At 36.0% G+C, this 25,047-nt stretch overlaps 2 protein-coding genes across 2 annotated transcripts; one reads left to right on the top strand and one right to left on the bottom strand.

Annotated features, from left to right (window-relative positions):
* Nucleotides 1-1,220: 1,220 nt before the first annotated feature.
* Nucleotides 1,221-4,515, bottom strand: LOC144447555 (cytochrome P450 2U1-like). Its single transcript, XM_078137614.1, has 3 exons — nt 4,161-4,515; nt 2,332-3,312; nt 1,221-1,500 (listed from the first exon to the last, which is right to left on the bottom strand). Exons 1-3 carry the CDS (start codon nt 4,465-4,467, stop codon nt 1,316-1,318), a joined length of 1,473 nt encoding a protein of 490 aa, XP_077993740.1. The 5' UTR covers nt 4,468-4,515; the 3' UTR covers nt 1,221-1,315.
* Nucleotides 4,516-6,631: 2,116 nt separating this feature from the next.
* On the top strand, nt 6,632-15,575 carry LOC144447434 (glucose dehydrogenase [FAD, quinone]-like). Its single transcript, XM_078137458.1, has 15 exons — nt 6,632-6,826; nt 8,082-8,147; nt 8,657-8,802; nt 9,113-9,213; nt 9,338-9,387; nt 10,189-10,314; nt 10,456-10,572; nt 10,965-11,057; nt 11,516-11,569; nt 11,923-11,973; nt 12,294-12,388; nt 12,787-12,982; nt 13,297-13,349; nt 13,717-13,884; nt 14,670-15,575. Exons 1-15 carry the CDS (start codon nt 6,635-6,637, stop codon nt 14,806-14,808), a joined length of 1,647 nt encoding a protein of 548 aa, XP_077993584.1. The 5' UTR covers nt 6,632-6,634; the 3' UTR covers nt 14,809-15,575.
* The last annotated feature ends 9,472 nt before the right edge of the window (nt 15,576-25,047 follow it).

The raw sequence follows: 25,047 nt of genomic DNA, 5'->3' as shown, positions 1-25,047 counted from the left end.
AAAGTATCAAATTGTTATTCTATACCACCACCAAACATACAATGTAAAATGAAATTATTATTCTATACCACCACCAAACATACAATGTAAAATGAAATTCTTAGTCTATACCACCACCAAACATACAATGTAAAATGAAATTCTTAGTCTATACCACCACCAAACATACAATGTAAAATCAAATTATTACTCTATACCACCACCAAACATACAATGTAAAATGAAATTCTTAGTCTATACCACCACCAAGCATACAATGTAAAATGAAATTATTATTCTATACCACCACCAAACATACAATGTAAAATGAAATTCTTAGTCTATACCACCACCAAACATACAATGTAAAATCAAATTCTTAGTCTATACCACCACCAAACATACAATGTAAAATCAAATTCTTAGTCTATACCACCACCAAGCATACAATGTAAAATCAAATTCTTAGTCTATACCACCACCAAACATACAATGTAAAATGAAATTCTTAGTCTATACCACCACCAAGCATACAATGTAAAATGAAATTATTATTCTATACCACCACCAAACATACAATGTAAAATGAAATTCTTAGTCTATACCACCACCAAGCATACAATGTAAAATGAAATTCTTAGTCTATACCACCACCAAACATACAATGTAAAATCAAATTCTTAGTCTATACCACCACCAAACATACAATGTAAAATCAAATTCTTAGTCTATACCACCACCAAGCATACAATGTAAAATGAAATTATTATTCTATACCACCACCAAACATACAATGTAAAATCAAGTTCTTAGTCTATACCACCACCAAACATACAATGTAAAATCAAATTCTTAGTCTATACCACCACCAAACATACAATGTAAAATCAAATTCTTAGTCTATACCACCACCAAACATACAATGTAAAATGAAATTCTTACTCTATACCACCACCAAACATACAATGTAAAATCAAGTTCTTAGTCTATACTACCACCAAACATACAATGTAAAATCAAATTATTACTCTATACCACCACCAAACATACAATGTAAAATAATGCTCAAATAAAAGGAATTGAAAGTAAAATCTCACTTAACTATACCATCACCATAGTAATACAATGAAATACATACATACATACATACATACATACATACATACATACATACATACACTGACATACATACATACATACATACATACATACATACATACATACATACATATATGTGTTCTTAATTCTATAGAGTTGGGTCTCTAACTGTCCGTGCTTTGATCACTTTATTAATCTGTCTTGTCATCCTTCTGATGAATTACACACCGCACTGAGTCTATGATGTATCTCGTGTACGTATAATTACTTTGTATGGTGGCGGCATACGAACGGACCCAAGAGTTCCTTCCATTGATGGGGTATCTCCCTCTGGTATCTTGAACTCGAATCGTTGGAGTAATGAAGTCAGAAATAGGAAAACCTCAGTGTTAGCCAATTCTTTTCCTTGGCACCCACGAGGACCTGCAGAAGATAAGCAGTGGAGAAATGAAATTAGAAACGGTACTTCAATGTAGGTATAAAACGTTTTAGGCACTGATGTGTCATTCGGATAGCTCTCGTACCTGGTATCATAGCTACCACAGATATCAGTGCCGAAAAAAGGCTAATGTATGGAGACACAATTTCAAAGACAAACTGATCCCAGGTATACAAACGTGGTTAGTTTAATAGGATTTTGAAGAAATAGAAATCGTCGAGGAAGAAAAATAGAAACAAATGACACAGAACTGTCACATAACAGGTGATTGAAGTTAGTCTCACTTCGGGTGTCACACTTCATTTGTGCCGATCCCCATTCTTACACGTACGAAGCCACTACAGGCCTCTTTAGATTAGGGACTGGTCGTCAGTTTCTTGGGGGGGGGGGGACGACTTCTTTTTCCAACTCCGATGATTGGATTCAACTCTAATGATTGGATTTCGTATTGTATCAGTTTCTTTCTGTATTTACTTGATTTTTTGTTGAGATTTTTTTATGCGATGTCTTTGATCATAAGTAGTTTGCAAACATGAATTAAAGCTACAACAGTACAATCACAAGTCACGTTTTTGAAAGTGAATTATTCAAGGAAAATTTCAAATATTATTCTGCTTTAGAAGGAAACTTGCTTTGGACTTTCATCATTGACATAATCTCCAATAGTTTTCATTAAATATGCTGTTTGTTCTGAAAGTTTTTCTCATTTACTGTAATGTTCCCCTCAACTACTTATTACAATGTGTTGGAAGTTTGAATGATTGGAAACATTAAACAAACTCGGTAAAATTAAATATTTATTGTGACATACTAACCGATAGAAAATGGCATTATTCTGTTCCTCTTCATCTTCACAATATTGCCATCTTCATCAAGAAAGCGTCCTGGATTAAATGTTTCAGGATTTTCCCATTCTGTCTTATCCATATGAACGGCCCAAGTATTTGCAAAGACCACTGTGTTCTTTGGAATATAGTAGCCGTTAAGTGTGGTAGCTTCTGACGTCATGTGAGGATCCACTAAAGGCACTACCGATGCAATCCGGTGAGATTCTAGAGTAGTGGCTTCCATGAAAGGAAGCTTAGATTTATCAGCATAGCTTGGCGTCTTATCCATACCGATTCCTTCTTTAATGTCCTCAATACACTTCTCCTGGATGTCCGGATTCAGAGCCAGATAAATGATAGCCCACAGTAACGTATTTGCAACTGCATCAGTCCCGGCAACAAACAATTCAACCCATGTGACACGCAGATGATCAAAGTCACTTAGGCAAGAAAGGGATGGGTCTTGAATCTTTCTTTCCTCGATCTCCTTGCCTTTCAAAAGATACCTATCTAATATGCAATCGTCACCAGTTTGCTTTTGAATCTTTATTTTGTGTTCCTCTATCTTTTTGTCCATATAATCACGAAATTCGTGCCAATTCTTGATGAGATTGCGTTTAATCGGCAAAGGAAAATGCCAGAGAATCGGGATGAATGTTAAAAAGTTCGATGCTAGCAAATCTTTTAGGAGTGCATCACTCAATCGCAGCATTTCTTTGAAATCACCATCATCATAATCAAATCTATGGCCAAACAACATTATACACATCACATTGGAGATGGCACTCGGGATCAGTTGGCGAAGATCAATTGAACTGTCTATATGGTTATTAAGTTGTTTGACGACAAAATCACATTCATCGAGAATGCGTACTTCCGATAGGGCCTTTCCCATCCCGAACTCGTGAAGGCTTCTTAACGTATATTTACGAAGAGCTTGCCAAGAAGGTGATGGTGCATCAACGACTCCTACAAATGGAGAAGAAATGGTTCAAGTTCCATGGAATGTGATATCAAAATTAACGATCTTTAACTTATGCAGATAAGAAACAGCCTTGTAAATCGATTTATTAATATAATTGGTGGCTGCGATGGCTTACTCCCTCATCTCCATCGATTTGGCATACGGTGTAGCAGCCCTGAGTTGAGAAAATCTTTGTTTCAATACAATCAAGATCTGAGACATTTTTTTGGATATTGTCTTGTTTGGCATATTTCCTGGCGAGCTTTGGTTCGTCAACCCCATTGCATAGATCCCTCCATCTTAATATTTAATAATCGAAGCCAAGCTGAACAACATCATCGAAACAATGTCAACACTAAGGGAAAAAAGACAACGTCAATAATATCCTTTTTAATGTGCGTTGGTGGCGAACAAAATGGTCTTCATAAGACATACATCCGCCCGGGGGGAACATCCGTCATCGCCCGGTGACTTCTATCGAGAAGGCACTGAAGGCAACGTATTCTCCCCAATCTGATTAAAATCCGATGTGGTGAAAGCGGCTAGATGTCCTTATTTACCTCTATTCATCGTGTTGTGACGTTTGTTTTGTTCAGAGTGATCGCCGCCTTCCCATATTCATTGCCTTGGGAAGGCGGCGATCACTCTGAACAAAACAAACGTCACAACACGATGAATAGAGGTAAATAAGGACACCTAGCCGCTTTCGCCACATCGGATTTTAATCAGATTGTATTTTCCCCTAACCCTATTATATACTTAGATACTCTCAATTGACCTTTTTTTCTGTGTTATGTTGTTGTAGCGATAGAAAGGAGGAGTGACTGTGTCGTACTTGTTTTTCATACCTTACCTTTTTGTTGAAATAATTGCCCAGTTGTCGAATTGGTTGGTCTAGACGAAAACTTAGCACCCTGTTTGACAAACGCAGCTTTAATGGCGTCAAAACTGTTCAGAACAACGACCAATTCTGTCCCCAACCGAACACTCATCACGTCTCCATAAACCTGACCCCATTCAAGAAAATCCTTGTATGGGTGTGTACTCAGAGAAAACAAAGATCCAACGATGGGCAACCCTTTTGGACCAGGGGGTAGGTTACCTTGACGACGAAAAGTCCACACAAAGGCGAAAAATATCACCAAGGAAAGCAGAATCATGCGAATACTACTATTCCACAGCAGAACTGATATCGATTCGAAAGACTCCATGTTTCAAGTTAAAAAAACCAAACACAACTGCGCATACATTCGCGCACAGTTTACGTTAATGTGTCTCTATTATGCGATGCTGCCACAATGATTTCGTGTGACAACACTGGGTGTCCCAGTAAAAAATAGGTCGCCACAAGCAAACGTCATGGTAAAGGCCCGATAAGAAACATATTTGACGTGAATTCCAAGTTAGCAACACTGAGGTAAGGGCTCTAAGTTGTATTCTTTCACAAGCATAATTTTGAAAAAAAAGGTGTTTTGTCGATGACGATGTCGGCACTGCTTGCATTCTCACCAGTCGGTACAAAACACAGGTGAAGGCTATGTACAGGCAAGGTCAGGTCAGGTCATTGATCGACTGAATGTTTTTTTTATTCAAATCCAGATCCACACATATGAATCTGTCATTATATTTGGCAATGTCAGGTTATTTTTTCTCAGCAATTCGCCATTAGTTATCTTTGTTTTCTAATCGCCATGCAATTGTTCCAGGAATTACATTTTTCACTTAGATTTCATATTCATTCTTGTACATACTGGGTGCATTCAAGAGTAAAAATGTTTTGCCAACGGCAGGTACTTTTAGAATGTCGCACATGAAAAACAAAATAGGTGACAGACACTCATCTGGGAAAGTAGTCTCATTTCCTGCAGTTTTAGTATTTATTGATAGCACTGGATGTTTTGCACAACTAAAATATACCATTGCAATATGTTTAGGACAAGAATGTACTTGTCTGGATGCCAACGTGGATTCTAACTAAGCCACGTCTGGTCAAAGTCCCTCAATCAGAACAAAAAGTTGTTCATCCAATCAGTGAACCCCAACTGTTAAAGTGACGTAAACAGTGTATAAGTAGCCTACTGAGCTGACAAATATACCATATTTGGGCATTACATAACTGCCCCAATAAACTGCATTAGCCTTATTTTAAAGCAGTTTTATATGCTTTAATATATATTGATACATATACGCAGTCTTGGTTACCCAATAATAGAAATCCACAATTACAAAGCATAGAATTTACCCATCACCTGACCTGATTTTTTGCGCCAACTTTCATTAACCTTTGATTCAACGTGTATATAAGTCTTGGTTACCCAGACTCAACGGCAAGGTTACCATTTATACTCACTTCTTTTCTATGCAATGTAACAAATAACAAATAGGCTTTGATTTCTACCTGTCTACTACACAGACTATGACACATCTAAATGTGCATGCTCCGTGTGAGCGATAATTAATAAAATTGGTCATTAATGGTTGTCAAGAGAGATATTGTTTGAGCAGTTCAGAATATTTATCATATGCATTTTCAACAGAATGTGAACATATTGAAACGTATAAAATCCACCTAGACAAAAACATTGCTTCAAGTACGTAGGAAATGATATGTGTACAAATGTACCTAGATGTAAATTTGTCACACACGTTTGAATCAATGACATAATTCACATCTGCTCTCGTTAAGGTGACAGTACGACAATGTTAAAGTTTCCCTTGCCAACATTTTAACCCTTTTTAAAAAAAAACAAAAAAACCCCAGCACTTAAATGAGTTGTCCGTGAACTCCGAATCACCGCAATAAAAAATAGCTGTTTCTTTTATGCGCCAAGATTTACTGGAAGCCGTCTCACCTGAGTAGTCTGACATCAAGAGAACTAAGGCGTCGACTCTTAGTTTCAAGGGAGAGGGTTGGATTGGTATGTAACGTTTCTTTGGTGTAATTTAAAGTTTAAAAATAGGAGAAGAAACCAGACACCCTGATGAAAATTAAGTTTAGCAAAACATTTTGATTATTCCCACATAGTCAATAGAAATATTCTGATATCTTTTATCAAGTATTCTAGACTTCAGAACATAGTTCTACTTTTTAACAACAATTTGACACTTTCATTGTCACTTTATAAAATTATGTGGCTAGATTAATTATATATTGACATGCCTGGCCTCCTCTTCCAGAGTATCACAACTAAAGCTGTTGTATCTGTAACATGTACAGCAATTTCGTTTTGGGGGAGGGGGATTAACAAAGAAACGTTCCCGCCCAATCGTGATATTGGTCAGTCCCTTCTGTCCCTTCTGTCCGCGCAAAAGCAACGACTCGCTACAATGGCAGACGTGTTTGATTATGTCGTAGTTGGGGCAGGCAGTGCTGGATGTGTTGTAGCAAATCGTTTATCCGAGGATGAAAATACAAGTGTCCTGTTGATAGAAGCTGGTTCAGCGGATACTAAGCCAGGAATTTCTATACCCTTGAAGTATCTTGATCTCCAAGGCACTGACGTTGACTGGAACTATCAGGTGAGGTGCTTCTGTTCAACATTTCATTCTATAGTCGAATGATGATTGATTGATCGACTGTTTCATTGTGTCGAACAGAAGTTGTATTTTAACAATAAGATAGCTTTTATCTTTATGACATCAAATATACATTGTTTAAAGCTATATTCTGGTCAATCAATGGCTGTATGTGTACGTGGTTTAGAAATAGTTGACTTTTAAACAAAACAGGAGTAAATCCAATTAATTTGATTAAAAATGCTCGCGCCTTTCCTTTGAAGTTCCGGAAGCTGTAACTTTCAAGTTTTTTTTTAATCTGTTGTAAAACTACACATATTTGTAATAAAACTTCGATTATTAGAAAATCGTTGACACTGTATTGGTGTCCGTCTGTAAACAGTCGCGACATAACTACGGTCCAATTACTTGTTTGCCAAAAAAACCCTGGACATTTGTGAAATATTGATTAAGTGCGATCACAGAAAGCGATCGTACATGATTTGGTAAGTATATTCAACATGAACAAGTCGAGAATCAGAACTGAATTTATGAAAACAACATCTAGTTACAGCTACTAAGCCTATAAATGTCGTCGTGGTCATGCCAAAGTAAGGACAGTGTACTGATGAAAATAGGACAGTGACCGAGAAAAGTGTACCTTGGCTTATTTTGTATACGAAATGATCCTATAAACATGTCACGCTGCACGGGAACATAAATCTTATTTTGTTATGCTAATGAAAATAACCCTCAGCGTTTATGAGGAGGTTACAGTAGATTCAGTACATGAGGCCACCGGTCCCATTGTACAATATGAAAATAAAGACAAAGAAATAGTAGAGATTTCTGATAATTTATGTACCTTTTTGTCCCCATTTCATTGTTCTCTCTTAACTTTAAGGCAGCGATCAACCATGAAAAAAACGTAAATATATATGCTAATATATTTAGAATCTTTACCGCGTGAGGGCGTTCTTCTGTAAATCCGAAAGAAAAACCAATGAGAGATATCATGCATGCTACATTGACAATATTGTATAACTTGGTTTGGAGCATGGCATGATGATACAGATAAATCCAATACTCCTGACCTCTGACCAACTAGATTCTATAGTTGTCCGAGTCCTGACTAACCGTTTGTCTTCTGTATTCCATGACACAATCAAAATTCAAAATTCGTCAATCTTGTGATAACTTAAACTATCGATGTAAGAAATCACTGGTCAAATATGTCTATCAAAATCCTAATTCGGTAAAAATCTTTAATATTTTACAGACTGTTCCACAGAAACATGCATGTCTGGCTGTCAAAGATCGTCGTTCTCAATGGATAAAGGGAAAGGTAATTGTTTTATTAACTTATAGTCACAAAAATAGCCGAAAGCATGTGAACAAAGATTTGCAAATTATTCAATTTGTTTAAATGGATTTAGTTTCTTCTCATTTTTCATGGTTGAGGGCGTCTTCAGATGAAGCTACGGTGTTGTTTTTGCTTTTCTCCTTGAGTTGTCGAAGTGACAGTAAGGATGTTAATTCCACATTTAACTTCAGTAATGTATGCAAACCATAGGGTGTATACAACCTATGTCACACCTATCATTTTGTTGCATACACATACGAATACGCAGTATATCCATTAGCTTCTCGAATGATTGTTATACAGTAATGATAGCTGACAAAAAACACATTGTAAGTAGTTAGATTACAGTACCTGCCAAGTAACTCATTGTAGCACAGACAAGTTCTTCCTTGTGTGTGACTGTAGATTGTGTAAAGCAAGCACGAGTAACACGTATTGACAGATGAGCATACGTCATACTTATCAGGTTGGCATTGTCATTTCTTTGGCAGGTTCTCGGTGGCACTAGTAGCATACATGGTATGATGTATGTACGTGGATGTAAAGAAGATTATGATTCTTGGGCTAGGCTTGGAGCTGAAGGCTGGAGTTATGAAGAAGTGTTGCCGTATTTCTTGAAATCTGAAAACAATACAAAGTACGGCTTGATTGGGACCTCATTTGGATAACTCACTCACTCACTCACTCACTCACTCACTCACTCACTCACTCACTCACTCACTCACTCACTCACTCACTCACTCACTCACTCACTCACTCACTCACTCACTCACTCACTCACTCACTCATTCAAAGACTCTCATCTCACATCAATTCATGGTCCTGTTTTTCATCAACAAAATAATTACTACAAGTAAAACAAAAGACATTTTTACTTTTCAGTTATTTTGATAATCACCTACCTATAACGCCTTTATAATATATAATCTGTCATTGTTATTTTGCAGTGAAAAGTATTTGAAAACTGACTACCACAATAAAGGTGGTCCTATGACAGTGTCTGACGTGTTTCCGTCAACCAAGTTTGCTGATGTAATCGCTGAAGCAGGTAATTTTATATTTAAAATCTGGAGTGAATGACCGATCGTTATCCTTTACTATTATATTAGAACATTACTGTAGTAGTTTGAATTTCATGAAAATGTGATCATAATTTGTTTTGTTTCTCACAGCTCAAGAGTTAGGGTATGAGCTGAAAGATTGCAACAACTGTACTGATATAGTAAGTTGAAATTTATATTCATAGATGACGTCATCACGATCCGCTGATTATGTCGTCACCCAACACACAAGTCTTCAAAACTACACCGAATGCTATCAATACTAGGGTCCCTTAGTACTTTGATGGTATTGCCCCACACGCGACCCTTGACAACGTGTACGTGACAACCAGTAGTGGTGCTTATCAAGTACGTCTACGATACAGATACAGATAATGTCTTCATCTATGACGACATTCGGCATATGTTGATAATTTATTGGCCAATTTTATCTTCTATTTACTTTGCGGAATGGTTTAGTATGGTTATGTCACGATTCATATACGAGTACTTGTTAGATACATACTGAAAACGAAATCAAAGACGATATTTAAAGTAGTTCTTGATTATAAATGACACAGAGAAGCAGTATTGTGACAGACATTATGGAATGATAGAAATTTGACGAACTAGTCTAACTATATATTGCAGAGAATATTAAAAAATCTTAGAAAAAAGACATGCACTCAAGAACAAGACAGTTTCGTGGAAATTAATGTATAAATCCAATCCATTGCTTACGTCACTTACTATAAATGCACAGCCTGTAACAGTCTCACTGTGTAAGCCTTCGCTTGTGCAGTTCATTATTTGCTTATCACTGCTTTTATCCGTATTTTTTCTATACTTCAATTAATTAAGCCATATTTGTAATGTAGCATGTTGACCGCTATAAAGGCTTGTTTGCTATAATACTCCACAGACAATAGCAAAGCAAAGTTGTTACAGTGTTACATGTAAAATTAGTTAACGATTGATTGCAGGTTGGTTTTAACTATACCCAAGCTAATATCAAAGACGGTAAACGAGAGAGCTCTGCTACAGCATTTTTGGATCCCATCAAAGGAAGAAAGAACTTGACAATCTGGACTGAAACCATGGCAACCAAAGTAAGTCCAGTAGACATTTCTTTGTTATTATTTGTATAATCAAATAATTTCCCAGATATCTGGTGTCGAATTTTTACCAAGCAAAGTACTATTTTGTATAATCATCCAGCTAATTTTATCCACTTTCGATCTTTATTCCAGATAGTTTTTGAAGACAAAGTCGCCAAAAAGGTTGAAATCACCGGAAAAGGTGTCAAGAGTGTTGTCTACATTACCAAAGAAATTATTTTATCTGCAGGAACAGTGGTGTCTCCTCAGGTATGGTCCATAGCAACCATAAAATGTCCATAGCAACCAATAAATGTTATAGCAACAATTAGAATCTTCATAGCAACCATTAAATGGCTATAACAACCATTTAAATGGCCATAACAACCATTTAAATGTTCATAGCAACCGTTAAATGTATATATCACCAAATAAAACGTCCATAGCAACCATTAAAATGGATATAGCAACCATTTAAATGACCATACGAACTATTAAAATGGTCATGGCTGCGTAATCATTAAAGCCTTGGGTTGTGGGGTGGTTCAAGTTGATGAATATGTCCAAACTGCTTTTTGAGTTCCTTGTATATGGCCCAATTACTACACATTTTAATAATCTCTCGTTATTAAAGTCTAATAAGTACGTGTTTTTTCTGTCAGTTGTTGATGTTGTCTGGAATTGGACCCAAGGAACACCTAGAAGAGTTGGAAATACCCGTTATTTGTGATCTTCCTGTTGGTGAAAATTTACAGGTCATTATGACGTAATCAAGTCAAGTATTTATGGTCTGAATAATATACGTATATGTATGGCTTGATTGAATGGTATATTTCAAGCATATGGCACAGATTTAAAGGCCAGAACTGATACCTTTATCGTGTCAGTCAGGCAGTCAGCCAGTTAGCCAGTCAGCCGACCCACCCACCCGCCGTTGGTCGGTCGGTCGGTCGGTCGGTCGGTCAGTCAGAGGGTGTATGTGTGGGCGAGCCAGCCAGTCAGTCAGTCAGATAGCCAGCCGGTATATGTTTGTCTGTCATTTTCTACTCTTTCTCTTGGCCTCTCTTTCAGAGTCTATCAATCTTACCATTTAAATATATGACATGTAGTCAATAGGAAATTACTAACATTTCACTTTCAATTTTCGGCTTGCCACATTGATAACGTAGTGACTGATTAAAATAACTTGATGAATATACGTTCTTGTTGTCAGGACCACGTGGCAACCTTACTACGATGTGATGGCACTGGAGGCGGCATTTCAAAGGTAAGTATGTTGCTGATCATAATGTTATCAAAACCCAACAAACTTTATGAAATGATTGCTTCATTTTCATTCTTTCATCGCTTTTAACGTCCACGGTAAGATATCCATTGATAGAGTAGAATCCTTCGGTTATTCAGTAATTACGATGACAAAACTCACAGCAAAACACAGTGCAAAAGCGGTTCCACACAGTCTGTGTACCATACATTTATAGCGTGAGTATCAAGGATACAATAACATTACTTTAATCATAATGTCATCAACATTCCTATTTTATACAACAGTGTAAAATTGTCTTTCAATTAGTTTTATACAATCATTATATGAACTAATATTTGTTTTCCTAATTGTAGGACTGGCTATCCCATAATGGTTTGGACTTTACTGGTCATATCAAAACAAAGGTAGAATTACTTGTATCAGTTTTGTAACTACAAATGTATTTATTACTTTAAGAAGGATTCTTTTTCTTATCATCATCATCATCATCATCATCATCATCATCATCATCATCATCATCATCATCATCATCATCATCATCATCATCATCATCATCATCATCATCATCATCATCATCATCATCATCATCATCATCATCATCATCATCTCCTCCCTCTTACTGGATAACATTACTTGTATACTGGTAAATTGATTCATGATTTATATGGGCTTTTATATGGCTCATCATTCTCTATCTTCTGATTTATTTGCTATACCAACAAAGAACGACCTGACATGGCCTGACATCCAGATACTTTACATTCCCGCCTTTTATCTGTACGGAACAAAAGAGAAGGAAAAACTCCGCCTTGGTGATGGGTAGGTACGATTTTATATCAAGTATCAAATATATATAATTATGAAGAAACCAGAACTCTTCCAATCATGGAGTGTTCGATATACTGTTTTGGTACATTGTCCATTCCCATGTGATAATTCGCGATTCAAAATTTACATTTTTCACTCAAACATTCAATGACTAATTGACTTGGTTTAAAAAATGATAGTATTTTAAGCTACTAGTATTATTTCCCTTAATGTATGTTTACAGAACTGCAATGGATCGTATGATTAATGTTTAATGAACACTTGTGCCATTACAGGTCCTTGCCAGGGGTAATGGTCGTAAAGCACTTTTGAGAATGGTGTGGAAAAGTGCTTTATAAAAAAACTAACATTATATAATTATTTTATTATCGTCATCATTAAATTCGCAGATTCGACAATGCGTTCCATTTTACCGGTGTAAGCAGCGAGGAAATGGAAGCAAAAGAAGGACTTACATTTATGCCTTGTTTGTTACATCCTAAGAGTGTTGGTAACCTACGATTGAAAAGTCCGGACCCACGTGACTTCCCCTTGATGGATCCACACTATTTAGAGGAACAAGAAGACGTAGACACGTTAATAATGGTAACAATGGAATATCACTTATCATCCATCCATCAAACATATGTTACATTCCGAACTCAACACACTTGTCAACCTACAACATACACCAACCACCATATCCGTACCGTGTGACAATAGCATCCATGATCCACCTTCCTTATATTGCCGTTGAGGCAACCCCCTCCCCAATGCTAGATATCAACCCGTTGCTTCCTTCACAAACCCCACTACCGAACTTCTCTAGTCCCATTCCAAGTGGAATATTTTTATTTCTCGATTACTTAGTAAAATTTTCATTTCGACTAACCAATAGCTTCCTCTTGTTTTTCAAACAGGCAATACGATTCCTCCAAAAACTTCTAAGTACAAACGCCATGACGAACTATGGGTAAGTTAATGATATAATTTTATACTATATATGTATAATCATATACAGTGGAGAAGACATGTCCACTGCCTATGATATAATTGAAATATTACATGCGGTTAAATATACACCTAGTCTGGGATTCTCAATTCTGTACACTTCTATCCATATGATATGAGTAACTACTAATGTTCACAATATTGCACATGTGTGATGTTTTTTTGTATCAGTGTCAATCTGAAGTAATGCTTGTTGAACCATGGAGTACTCGAGTATGCAGTCGTGTTGATCGTGTCAGGCGATGAAAATGTAGCAATATTCAGTAAGCCGAACGGCACTTTGCTTCTTATCAACTGACTTTGAATATATACTCACATTTCATCCTCAGAATCACACCGGCATACTTCAAGTTTGACAACTGCCCTCACGAGATAGATAGTAATGCATATTGGGAACACGTGATCAGACACGTTACACGTACACTATACCACACAATTGGTACGTGTAAAATGGGATCTAGCGATGACAAAACAACAGTTGTGGATCCAACCCTTAGGTATACTTAATTTCTCTCTATGTAAATTGTTAGGGATTTTTTAAAGTATAAACTATTAAAGGGAGATGTTGCATATGGATGAGGATTGGGTATTTATTTTTGGATTTTTAATTTATAAAACAATTTTATCAGGGCTTTCTACTTGAAAAAATCAATGTGAAACGACAAAGACCAAGTCAGTGTTTGTAACTCAATACATTGCAAATAGCTTTAAAATGTGTAAAATCTTTGTTATTATAACAAAGATTTTACACGTTTGTTAATCTTTTGCAGTTTATTGAGTTACACACAAGAACTTGAATATGCTGTTTCAAATTTATTTTTCAAGTAGGAAGCCATGATAAAATTGTTTTATAAATTAAAAAAAATGAAAAATCAATACCCAATCCTCATCCGTATGGTCACTTTAAGATGAGATTTAAGTGAGAAAAAAACAGATGTCATGAGGTGGTTATGAACAATATAACGATACTATTTAATTCTAATATCTTCACTGATAAGATAGTAGAAATCCAAGGCCGTGGGATTTGATAACTTGAGAATGCTATCGCTTTATACAAGTTTCGAAAGACATCACCACCATATTATACTGCCTAACTGAGTCATTTTATGTATGGTGCCAGCTAATCTAGGATAAAAAAAAACCCAAAATGGTTCAAAAAGATAAAACACATTTTCTTTGGATCTGATTTATATTTTGTAGTGACAGAATTATTACCAGTGACGTGGGTGTCAGGTTTTACAAACATTTCAACAAAAACTTCTTCGTCTTTTTATTACAACAGAGTACTTGGAATACACAACGTCCGTGTTGTTGATGCGTCCATCATGCCACATCTGACGTCAGGAAATATCAATGCTACCGTAGTCATGATTGGTGAAAAGGGTGCAGACTTGATTAAACTAGATAAAGATAAATATTAGGAAATGCAATGACTTGTAAATGTTGAGTTTGTCAATATTCTTTTAAAAAAATAATAATCATTTTCGGATTACCAAACCCGGATCGATATCACGATGATGGATATCTTACATATCGTGTGCGTAGATATATGCTATAAAATGAAAATTAATTATGGCTTCTTCAAGTTGTTTTGAAGACAGACAGACAGACAGACAGACAGACAGACAGACAGACAGACAGACAGTGGTTGGGCAGAATGGTGAAAGGAAACAATATAGACAGACTATACCTAGTACATGTAAGCGATATTGGAGTTGGTTATCACAATTCGAGTATAATAATTTTAACTTTTGTATCACAAAGTTCACATTTCGAAACGATATCACCAATTCGCTGAAAATAACACCACCATATGGTCTCGAATCTCACAAGTGTGTTTTGTTATTTACATATTGGGTGGATCGGATGTGTTGTTATGTAATACATGTGATAGGATATGTATCAGACTGAATTATATAATTTGCAATAGAACACTGCACCGAAGATAGCGGTTAGGATCCATGAGATCGACCATTCAGCCTCTGAATTAAACAAACAAACAAACAAACAAACAAACAAACAAACAAACAAACAAACAAACAAACAAACAAACAAACAAACAAACAAAACAAATGCCTAATGTATTTTAGAATTTGTAAGTGGACTTTTGCGTGATTGTTGATTTGATGTATGAGGGCCTCAATGGAAAGAAGCCGACCCTTCAACACTTGGCATTGTTTGTAACGCTTACTGAATAAAGATGTTTTATGCTACTAATAAAGTTGTAATGGTTTTGTTACGTTAGTTGTACGTACAAGGAGTACATCATACACATCAGTGTATTCGTAATAGTATTCCACAAATCCTTTTTAATTGCAGAACATATTTGCGCACGGCACTTTAATGTCTGAGGATCGGACACCTGTTACTGTCTTCTCAGTTATCAATACATTAAACCCAGACTTGTATGTAAAACAGTCACCAAATTTGCGCCAGTATGATGAAAATACACGTCGTCATCTTGGTTGCGTTTTTTGGCGCCATTTCTGGTAAGGTATACAGTTTACTACAAATTCCTCTGATTTTTGAACTAACGTCAATGCCTAGAATATAGTGTTCATAGTTCCAAGAATCAATAGGGCAGTAATATATAAATGTAGTTACGTTAGCGGTAAATTAGAAACGAATTCGACGTTGCAATCCGTCTACTACTACATGCACGACAGCATCGTTATTTTGCGGGTCGACGGGCTGAACTGCGGGTCGATCAAAACGAGTCTTCTTATGATATGAAATGCTTCCTTTGCATAAGATTGGCCATGAAATATACGTAGTGATTTACACCCCAATCATAGAGAGTTGTGGTTAAGATATTGGACAGAGTGGTATAGTATTGTGTGTTTTGGCATAGACAGGAGACACAGGGGCAAATATTCCCTGTAATACAAAGGAGGGTATCAATAGTTCAATGTAGAGGAAATCCTAATTTTTTTTACTTCGAGGGTGGGGGTTTGAGCCATTTTAGTTCCCATCGTAAAAAAAACGATTTTGTGAAATTGAGAAATGAAAACAACTTTTTTCTTGACCAGTTTCATTGGCTACACCTGTCACCCTATCTTTGTTTTATTTGTTCAGGATATGACTACGCATTTCAAGAGGAACCATGTACAAGTAATGGCGGTATATGTGTTGATTCAGCCTGCTGTCCATACAACTATTACGTCTCTGGACAGTGTCCAACACAATCTGCCAGTGTAAAGTGTTGTTATAGTACCCCAACCTGTTGTAAGTCGATTAATTTTGGGTCAATTTGACTCAGTGTGTGTGTGTGTGTGTGTGTGTGTGTGTGTGTGTGTGTGTGTGTGTGTGTGTGAGTGAGAGAGAGTGTATCATTACATAATATATACATTATGTAGATTTTTATTTTAGTTTTTGATCGTCTTATCCGCAACAGCTTACAATGAAGACCCGTGCCAAAGCGACGGTGGCAAATGTGACTACGACTCCTGTTGTCCAAGTGGTAATTACGTAGTTGGAAAATGTCCCTCACAGGGGAATGACGTTCGTTGCTGTAAGAGCGAACCTTCATGTGAGTGTAGTTTAGTACACGTATAATATGATTTATTGTTTTCGTAAAAGAGAATGAACAATTCAAAAAAGGAAAAAGGTTACAGTAAATTAAACGCATTTATTTAGAATGATGATGATGATGATGATGATGATGATGATGATGATGAAGATGACGACGACGACAACGACGAAGAAGAAGAAGAAGAAGATGATGATGATGATGATGATGATGATGATGATGATGATGATGATGATGATGATGATGATGACAGTGTCGGTAGTGGTTTAGGTGGTACTGATGGTGGTATGGATACTTTTTGCGAACTTTCATTAGCGAATATATACATGTACTATAATGTAAGTTCGTTTACAAAAGATATGGTAAACATGTCCTTATATTTTTACATTACCAGTAAGTAACCTAGCTTTGTTACCCATGCTATTGATAGGTGATTCCGACGATGGTAGTGGTACCTGTGAGTCTGTGATTCAGGACCTCGCATGTCAAATTTTATACCATGACTCTGTTTACTTATTACCAATCAATCCCTCTGGTATAGCTGATGGTGCTGATCCACTGTCTAACATTATGGATACATGTAATGGTAACCAAGCTATGAGATCAAGGTAAATATGCTGTCTGAGTTCATTAACACACAGTGCATCTCGGGACCTATTTTCTGAAAATCAAAGCTCTCGAAATGTTTCCAAATTTGTAATATGAAGGATTTTTAGTAGTCCTTCTGAAAAAATAGGAGAAATCTGAATATTTTCACTTTCTTGTTGTCATGGAAATCTACACTTAATACTTAGCGGTAACGCAGTATTCTGTGGCCATGGCTATATTTTAATATTTTTGGACCTCAATAGTCTAAGACTTCTATTCATACAAATTGTACGGCGACCCCTGATTTTTCTTGATTTTAACTGAGAATTTGTTGGGATTTTCTTGAGTAACAAGTTTAATAATTTTATTTCTGAGACTCATTCTAAAAGTTAAAATCCTAATATGAAAGAAAGTAAGTAGGTATATGAGTTTCCGATTTACATCAAATCAATTTATCAGTTTACAGAAAAAAAGACAATTCACTGTGTTTTAGACACTAGGAAATTCAAGTTTGCAGAAGGAATAATACAAAGCCATGTGGGTACAGTTGGAAGTACAATTCAGGAATTGTCGTCATTAATTATAGCTATTCTTCCGATTGTTCTTCTAGAGGTTCTGTCTAATCATTTGATTGGATTGTTTCTATCAAACCCTCTCTTTCTCCTCCTCGGGTTGTTATCCTGCTTTTCCGTTTGTTCATGCAAATTATTGTACCTTTTCTACTATTGTACCTTTTCTTATTATAAACTAGTTATTGTTGTTCCTCTGGTTGTTCGCCTGGTGGCTTTGTATGTCTAAAACAAAGTGTTCTTCAATACATTCTGGATGTATTGAATAGTAACTCGGCTTCTTCAAGTAATCCAGTTCAGGTATATTGTTTTATATGGATTATAATATTGACATATTCTATCGTCTTGTATCCTTGTTCGTTTGAAAGAAGTCTTGCCTTACAAATTATTCTGTCGTCTGACGAATTATCAAAATAATCGTTTTCACATAACATGCATGTACTTTACGTGTAGACCATTTAACCCTCTTAGCTTACAGTGGCGCCTAACAACATTATATCTTAAGTACATTGTATCACCAATACCATTTCGGTTGAGTATTAAAGGAATCATTCATGGCACACAGCTATGTGACGTCATACCTAATATTTCCTATTTCCTGTAAAAAAACAATGTGAATTATATAAACACAAACCATTTCAAATGAAGGCTAAGGGTCATATTTTCTAAACATTATCCATTTATTTCATAATCGTTGTAACATAATCAGTTCACATACGTATAGGCAATAATAGAAATAAAACTCGAATGATAGTCTCCAATATGATATACGGTATTATCTCTATTCTTCAGATCAATGCTATAGCTGGTGCATGTCATTCCAGTACTTCTTGGCATTACCAGGGGACTGCTGTCGACTTTCAGGTTTCTAGCCCTAGTAACTACAGGACTTGGATGTCTTTGTGTTCTGCTGCCGGTGCTAGAGAGAACCTAGGTCCTGGTGATGCTGGTCACTCGACCCACACACACTGTGCATTCTCATCTTAAAGTCAGACCACGTGATCTGAGTCTTAAAATAAACAATGAGGGCATAGACGGACGGATGGAGAACTCTCATTGTGTCATCCTGATGTTCGTTCATTTACACCAATATTGATGTGATTGTAAGATCAGAAACTACAATAAAATCGTAAATAAAACACTGTTTCTTTGTCTCGTATAATCTCAATTACTCACGGGCAAATATAATAGTTTGTTGGTAACATTGAAGGCAATACTCATTAGTTTAGTTACATCAGTGGAAAAGTTAAAGGGGTACAAGCGCTTAAGCTGTGTTTATACAAATTTGTTTGTAATATTTGCTCCATATTTAAAGGTACCTGCAATAGTGAAGAATAAGTCTTAACCTTCAAATTAAACTCAAACCTGGTATAAATATTTACTACTCGTGAAAAAACACCAGTGCGTTTGCGTGCATGTACAGTTTTAACATGATGACAGATTCAAAACCAAGCTTTCGCTCAAGATTCAACTTGACCTACGATAAATCATACATATATGCTGGGGAATTCATTTGGTGGGGTAGCTGTTCTGTTACAGTAATAGTAGTCGTCTGCTTGGTTACTGACTCAACCCCTTCCCCAGTCAGAGGTACGTTACTATTCGTATAATTACCATGAGGATTATTCACTACCTTCCAAGTTCTAAAGAAAGATTATTTAATATTATAACTTCGTGTAACGGTCTTTATTGCTGATGTTTGCTACATTTCAGGCGTCATAAACTAGGTAAAATGTTGACAGCGCCACCAACGTCAAAAACCACAATTTTTTTCGAAGTTGTATCGTACATAATCAATACCGCGTTCGTCATGCATTTCAGTATAGAATTTGTTCAGCAAGGTTTCTATTTAGAGGAACAAGGAAGGAGTGCAGGGGCGGGGATTTCTAGAAACGAATGAGCTTACACGATATTCTTGAAGACAATGACGTGCAAGCTGCGGTCATCGACGCTATACAGCAATGCATTGTGAATGATATATGCTAGTCATTATTCCCTTTGATTTTGTCTTTCAGAAATTCACAAATGTATCTAGCTACATAGGGACAATTCACTAGGGAAAATTTCTTTGAAATCAATTTTGAACGTTAATATAATATACTAGTAATATGTATAGATCAGGATACACGTTTAAAAGTTGAAGGTGAAGGTCAAGTCTTTTCGTTCGTAGTAAACGATATGAAATTTCACAACTTCTCACGATTTGATATGTTAGTAACTTACAATTCATTTCATTGTATGAGGACCAAAGCTATTCTAATGAAAGTATAAAGGTAGGTTTTCTTCATTTTAGAAACATAGAACCGGGCAAGCAAACTTAACTATGTGTTATTTGATACTCAGGCTTGCTTTTGAAGGATTCATACCTAGAGCACCGAGGATTTGTTTTACACTCTTTTCACCGGTTTAATTTGATCGAAAAGAACAAAATAAAAATCAATCAATCAATCAATCAATCAATCAATCAATCAATCAATCAATCAATCAATCAATCAATCAATCAATCAATCAATCAATCAATCAATCAATCAATCAATCAATCAATCAATCACGGTACTGAGTTCTAAAGTATTCAGAAAATCAAACTGATACTTTAATGAGTGATTGTATATGTGATAGTTTTTTTTTCAATTCACAGGTCTTTTATTTAAAGGTTAACATCGATAATTATATCGTTTTTGTTATTGAAACGGTTGCAATTGAGTCAATATCTTGTCTAGTGAGGTGGGGGTGTCATACGTTTTAGGGAGTAGGGATGCTGGAGTTAGATTATTATCATGATTTTAGTTTTTTTTGAGGGAACTGCAATTGATCGTAGAATTTCTCACAGAATGGCGATTCCTGAAACTCAATACTATTACTACACATGAAGAATACGCTGTGACGTTTGACGCAGGTATCAGATGACACTGCAATTTGTAAGGGACATTCAGATAAAACCTTACGTTGTAGTTAGTCTCGGAATCATACTTTAATAGTCCTCGTGTATGACATGGAGAAACTAATAACCATCTGGGTGTTTACAGCGTTCGTTTGGAGTGAAATATAGAAAAGACATGTCGAAAAAAAATTATTCTTTGCATTTCAGCCATTATGAAAAACCATGATGAATCGTAGGTTGATTCCCAATATGAACCGGAATGACCCAAAGAAAATTGGGAAGTTTGGATGATGGGCTACCATGGCAACGACAGTTATACGTGAGTTATTTAGCGATGGAACTGTTATTCTACCTATCTTCACTAATTTCTCGCACATTCACTTTGGCTTGGCATTTGCAATCAGTTTGCGTACGCGATGAAATTTGATGAAATTACACACGGTTTTCCCTTGCAAAAATAAGATATTTTCCAGGCCAATCAACAGATGTTAGTATTTCGCATCATTGACTTCAACATCGTATATATGTACGGGTTTACCATTTCATGATAGGCAAAACTACCTGTTCGAATACTGTCCCAAGACAATGGTATCGTCCAAAAAATTATCTTTCTGCTGTTGTGCCGTCGTATTAGTATTTTTTATATGTAAGTCACTATCAACTCAGGTACCTGATGTCACCCATACAGAAGACGACAACATATTTTCATTTTCAATTATCTTTAACGGAATCTTCGAAATACACGACTGGATATTGAAAGTTAGGGAGAGTAACCCCCTACAATTTAATGTAGCCGTCCAGACTTTGAGCTAGAGAGGAGAGGTCGCAGCTTGTTTCAATTATCAAAGTAAAAGTGTCCACTATTCAAAACCCCTTTTAGATGGTGCGATACGTTTTCTTCACTCTTCCATTTAGTCTGTGTTAGGCGACGACGATTTTCAGTTGACGTCAATAATTGTACGAGCGTGAGATAAAAAAAATACACCGGGCATTAAGGAAACGTTTATCCAACAAATTGATTGCACCAGGATATCGTCGGTAAGTATAACCTATATGTACTTGTATTGATGCACTTTTAAGACATTTGACCAGGTTTTCTAAAATATTATTTCGTCTTGGGTTTAATTGTTAAGAATGAATTCAAGTTGATGATACATACCTGTTGTTGAACACTTGTGGAGGTGACGGTTGTAACATCATAGAACATAATTTCTGTCTCATTCCGAGTACAGCAAGGATGGATTTACACTATTATACTTTTATTACACAAGGTAACATTGACACAGAACCGGGTAATTTTCACCTTGTTCTGCATTATACTCCAATTTGCTTTATATTACGTAAGCAGTGTTCATGACGTACAACATAAACTCTATTATTGTATTCCTTTCCAACATTTCATCTACATTAATTTTCACCAAGCTACCAGCTAAAGCGATGTACAATCTGTTATCAATTGATATAGAATGGTCAAAAACCATACGAGACACACACGACACAGTACAATGTACATATGCACACTAACTTAAACAATACACACATATGGACACACGCAGTATACTTTTACGTATATACACAACGATACACACCTACATGCAGATACACGTACAGTGACATACATACATACATACATACATACATACATACATACATACATACATACATACATACATACATACATACATACATCCATACATGCATACATACATACATACATCCATCCATCCATACATGCATGCATACATACATACATACATACATACATATATACACACACACACACACACACACATACATACATACATACATACATACATACATACATACATACATACATGCATACATGCATACAAGAAATCGATACGATTACATATAATTCACATTTGACATCTAAGAGTTACCTGATATTACATTTAGATGGTGATCCAACACAGTGCACCATCACAGCTTTAAATTGGAGCAACACATATGACTTCTACCCGTCTATCATAATGTCATAGCAGAGACAATAATGGCTGAGTACATGATTCTTATTATTTTATAACGCAAATGGCGGCAGCAAGTGATCACAACTCATAAATAATATACACGGCAGCTAAACAAACCGATGAGAGGGGGATCATTCGGTCGAATGTGTATATAAAACATTTATTATGACAAACCAACCAATGGTGGCGACAACATTGTCTTCAGCAAAGGGTTTTACTTATCTGCCATGACCTTCGACGTATTCAACTACGATTTTATCACTTAAAAAAATTGATATAGAATAGGTGAAAGATTTCAAATTTGAAAATTCTACTACAACACACATACAGTGACTAGCATACATACACACACACACACACACACACACACACACACACACACACACACACACACACACACACACACGCACGCACGCACACACACATTATATCTTTAGTATGGTTTTTTGAAGTCACGAACTGTTCGGTTCTTTCAAAATGATTTTTCTACATGTACATTGTATACGTACGTAGTAGTTATCAAGCACTTAGTTCACTTTACTGAGTTATCTTTCTAAGCGTATCTACTGATTACATCGTATGTTCTCATTACATTTCTATCTTGTTTTTCATCTCAACTTATTTCAAAATATGAATCAAATAAATGACGGGTTTTGATCCATTCGTGTAAGCGTTTTCGCATAAAAGGGACCGCATTGTGAAAACAATGACGATCACTGAGGTATATTCCCGCCAAAAATATGTTAACTAAAATAGTAGTTCATGCATTTTTGTATTGATTTCATTTATTTTCAGGCTGGAATATAAAAAAATCGACGTATTCAAATGTATGTGTATGAGAATTTTTTATAAAATTTGAAACAAGGATTCTACAAAATTGAGGCTTTAGATAAATTCTTGTCTACAAATTCAACTATGGAGTAGGGTGGGGATAGCGGAGGGGGGTGGGGGTGGGGTTATATTAGAAGCTAGTTAACCTGAAACAGAATGTCGTCGTCCTTGACAAATGTCTTATTTATATTGTTTATCGAGCCAGATGATACAATGTAGCAATGTTAGTCAATTGTTTATTGAGCCAGACGATAAAATGTAGCAATGTTAGTCAATTGTTTATCGAGCCAGACGATAAAATGTAGCAATGTTAGTCAGTTGTTTATCGAGCCAGACGATAAAATGTAGCAATGTTAGTCAATTGTTTATTGAGCCAGACGATAAAATGTAGCAATGTTAGTCAATTGTTTATCGAGCCAGACGATAAAATGTAGCAATGTTAGTCAATCGTTTATTGAGCCAGACGACAAAATGTAGCAATGTTAGTCAATCGTTTATTGAGCCAGACGATAAAATGTAGCAATGTTAGTCAATTGTTTATCGAGCCAGACGATAAAATGTAGCAATGTTAGTCAATTGTTTATTGAGCCAGACGATAAAATGTAGCAATGTTAGTCAACTGTTATGGAGTCAGGTGATAAAATGTAGCAATGTTAGTAAGTTATTTACCGAGTCAGGCGATACAATGTAGCAATGTTAGCCAGTTGTTTATCGCGTCAGTAAATAAAATGTAGCAATGTTAGTCAGTTGTTTATTGAGTCAGTCGATAAGATGTAGCAATGGTAGTCAGTTGTTTATCGAGTCAGTCGATAAGATGTGGCAATGTTAGGCAATTGTTTATCGAGTCAGCAATAAAATGTAGCAATGTTAGTCAGTTGTTTATCGAGGCAGACGATGAAATGTAGCAATGTTAGTCAATTGTTTATCGAGTCAGACGATAAAATGTAGCAATGTTAGTCAGTTATTTATCGAGTCAGTCGACTTTCTTTTTTCTGACTAACTGGCGTCAATTGCATTGTTGTACCGATAACCCATCGTGTTCACGAGTAGAAAGTTCGTCGATTTAGAACTATGAAATAGTATATTGATTTTTTTTATTAAGAGTACTTCCTCACTGAGTATATATTGTGAACCATCATACACGATGTGAACTGACTACTTCAGTACAATATGCTTCGAGATAAGAACACGGTTTAGTACGATTTACTTGGATATTGTGTCCGCTATTTTCAAGGTGTCTTTTAAGATGCATTCCCAAGGGAAGTTACCCTTTT

This window comes from Glandiceps talaboti, chromosome 16 (genome assembly GCF_964340395.1).
Source record: "Glandiceps talaboti chromosome 16, keGlaTala1.1, whole genome shotgun sequence".
Taxonomy (NCBI): Eukaryota; Metazoa; Hemichordata; class Enteropneusta; family Spengelidae; genus Glandiceps; species Glandiceps talaboti.
This window is presented reverse-complemented; position numbering and strand designations above follow the sequence as displayed.

Coding starts and splice junctions, on each gene's coding strand:
- LOC144447555 (XM_078137614.1), bottom strand. CDS start 4,467: ATGATTCTGCTTTCCTTGGTGATATTTTTCGCCTTTGTGTGGACTTTT. Junction 3,313..4,160: donor GCAATTATTTCAACAAAAAG/GTAAGGTATGAA, acceptor CTCCATTTGTAG/GAGTCGTTGATGCACCATCA. Junction 1,501..2,331: donor AATAATGCCATTTTCTATCG/GTTAGTATGTCA, acceptor TATCTTCTGCAG/GTCCTCGTGGGTGCCAAGGA.
- LOC144447434 (XM_078137458.1), top strand. CDS start 6,635: ATGGCAGACGTGTTTGATTATGTCGTAGTTGGGGCAGGCAGTGCTGGA. Junction 12,389..12,786: donor AAACTCCGCCTTGGTGATGG/GTAGGTACGATT, acceptor TTAAATTCGCAG/ATTCGACAATGCGTTCCATT. Junction 13,885..14,669: donor GTTGTGGATCCAACCCTTAG/GTATACTTAATT, acceptor TTATTACAACAG/AGTACTTGGAATACACAACG.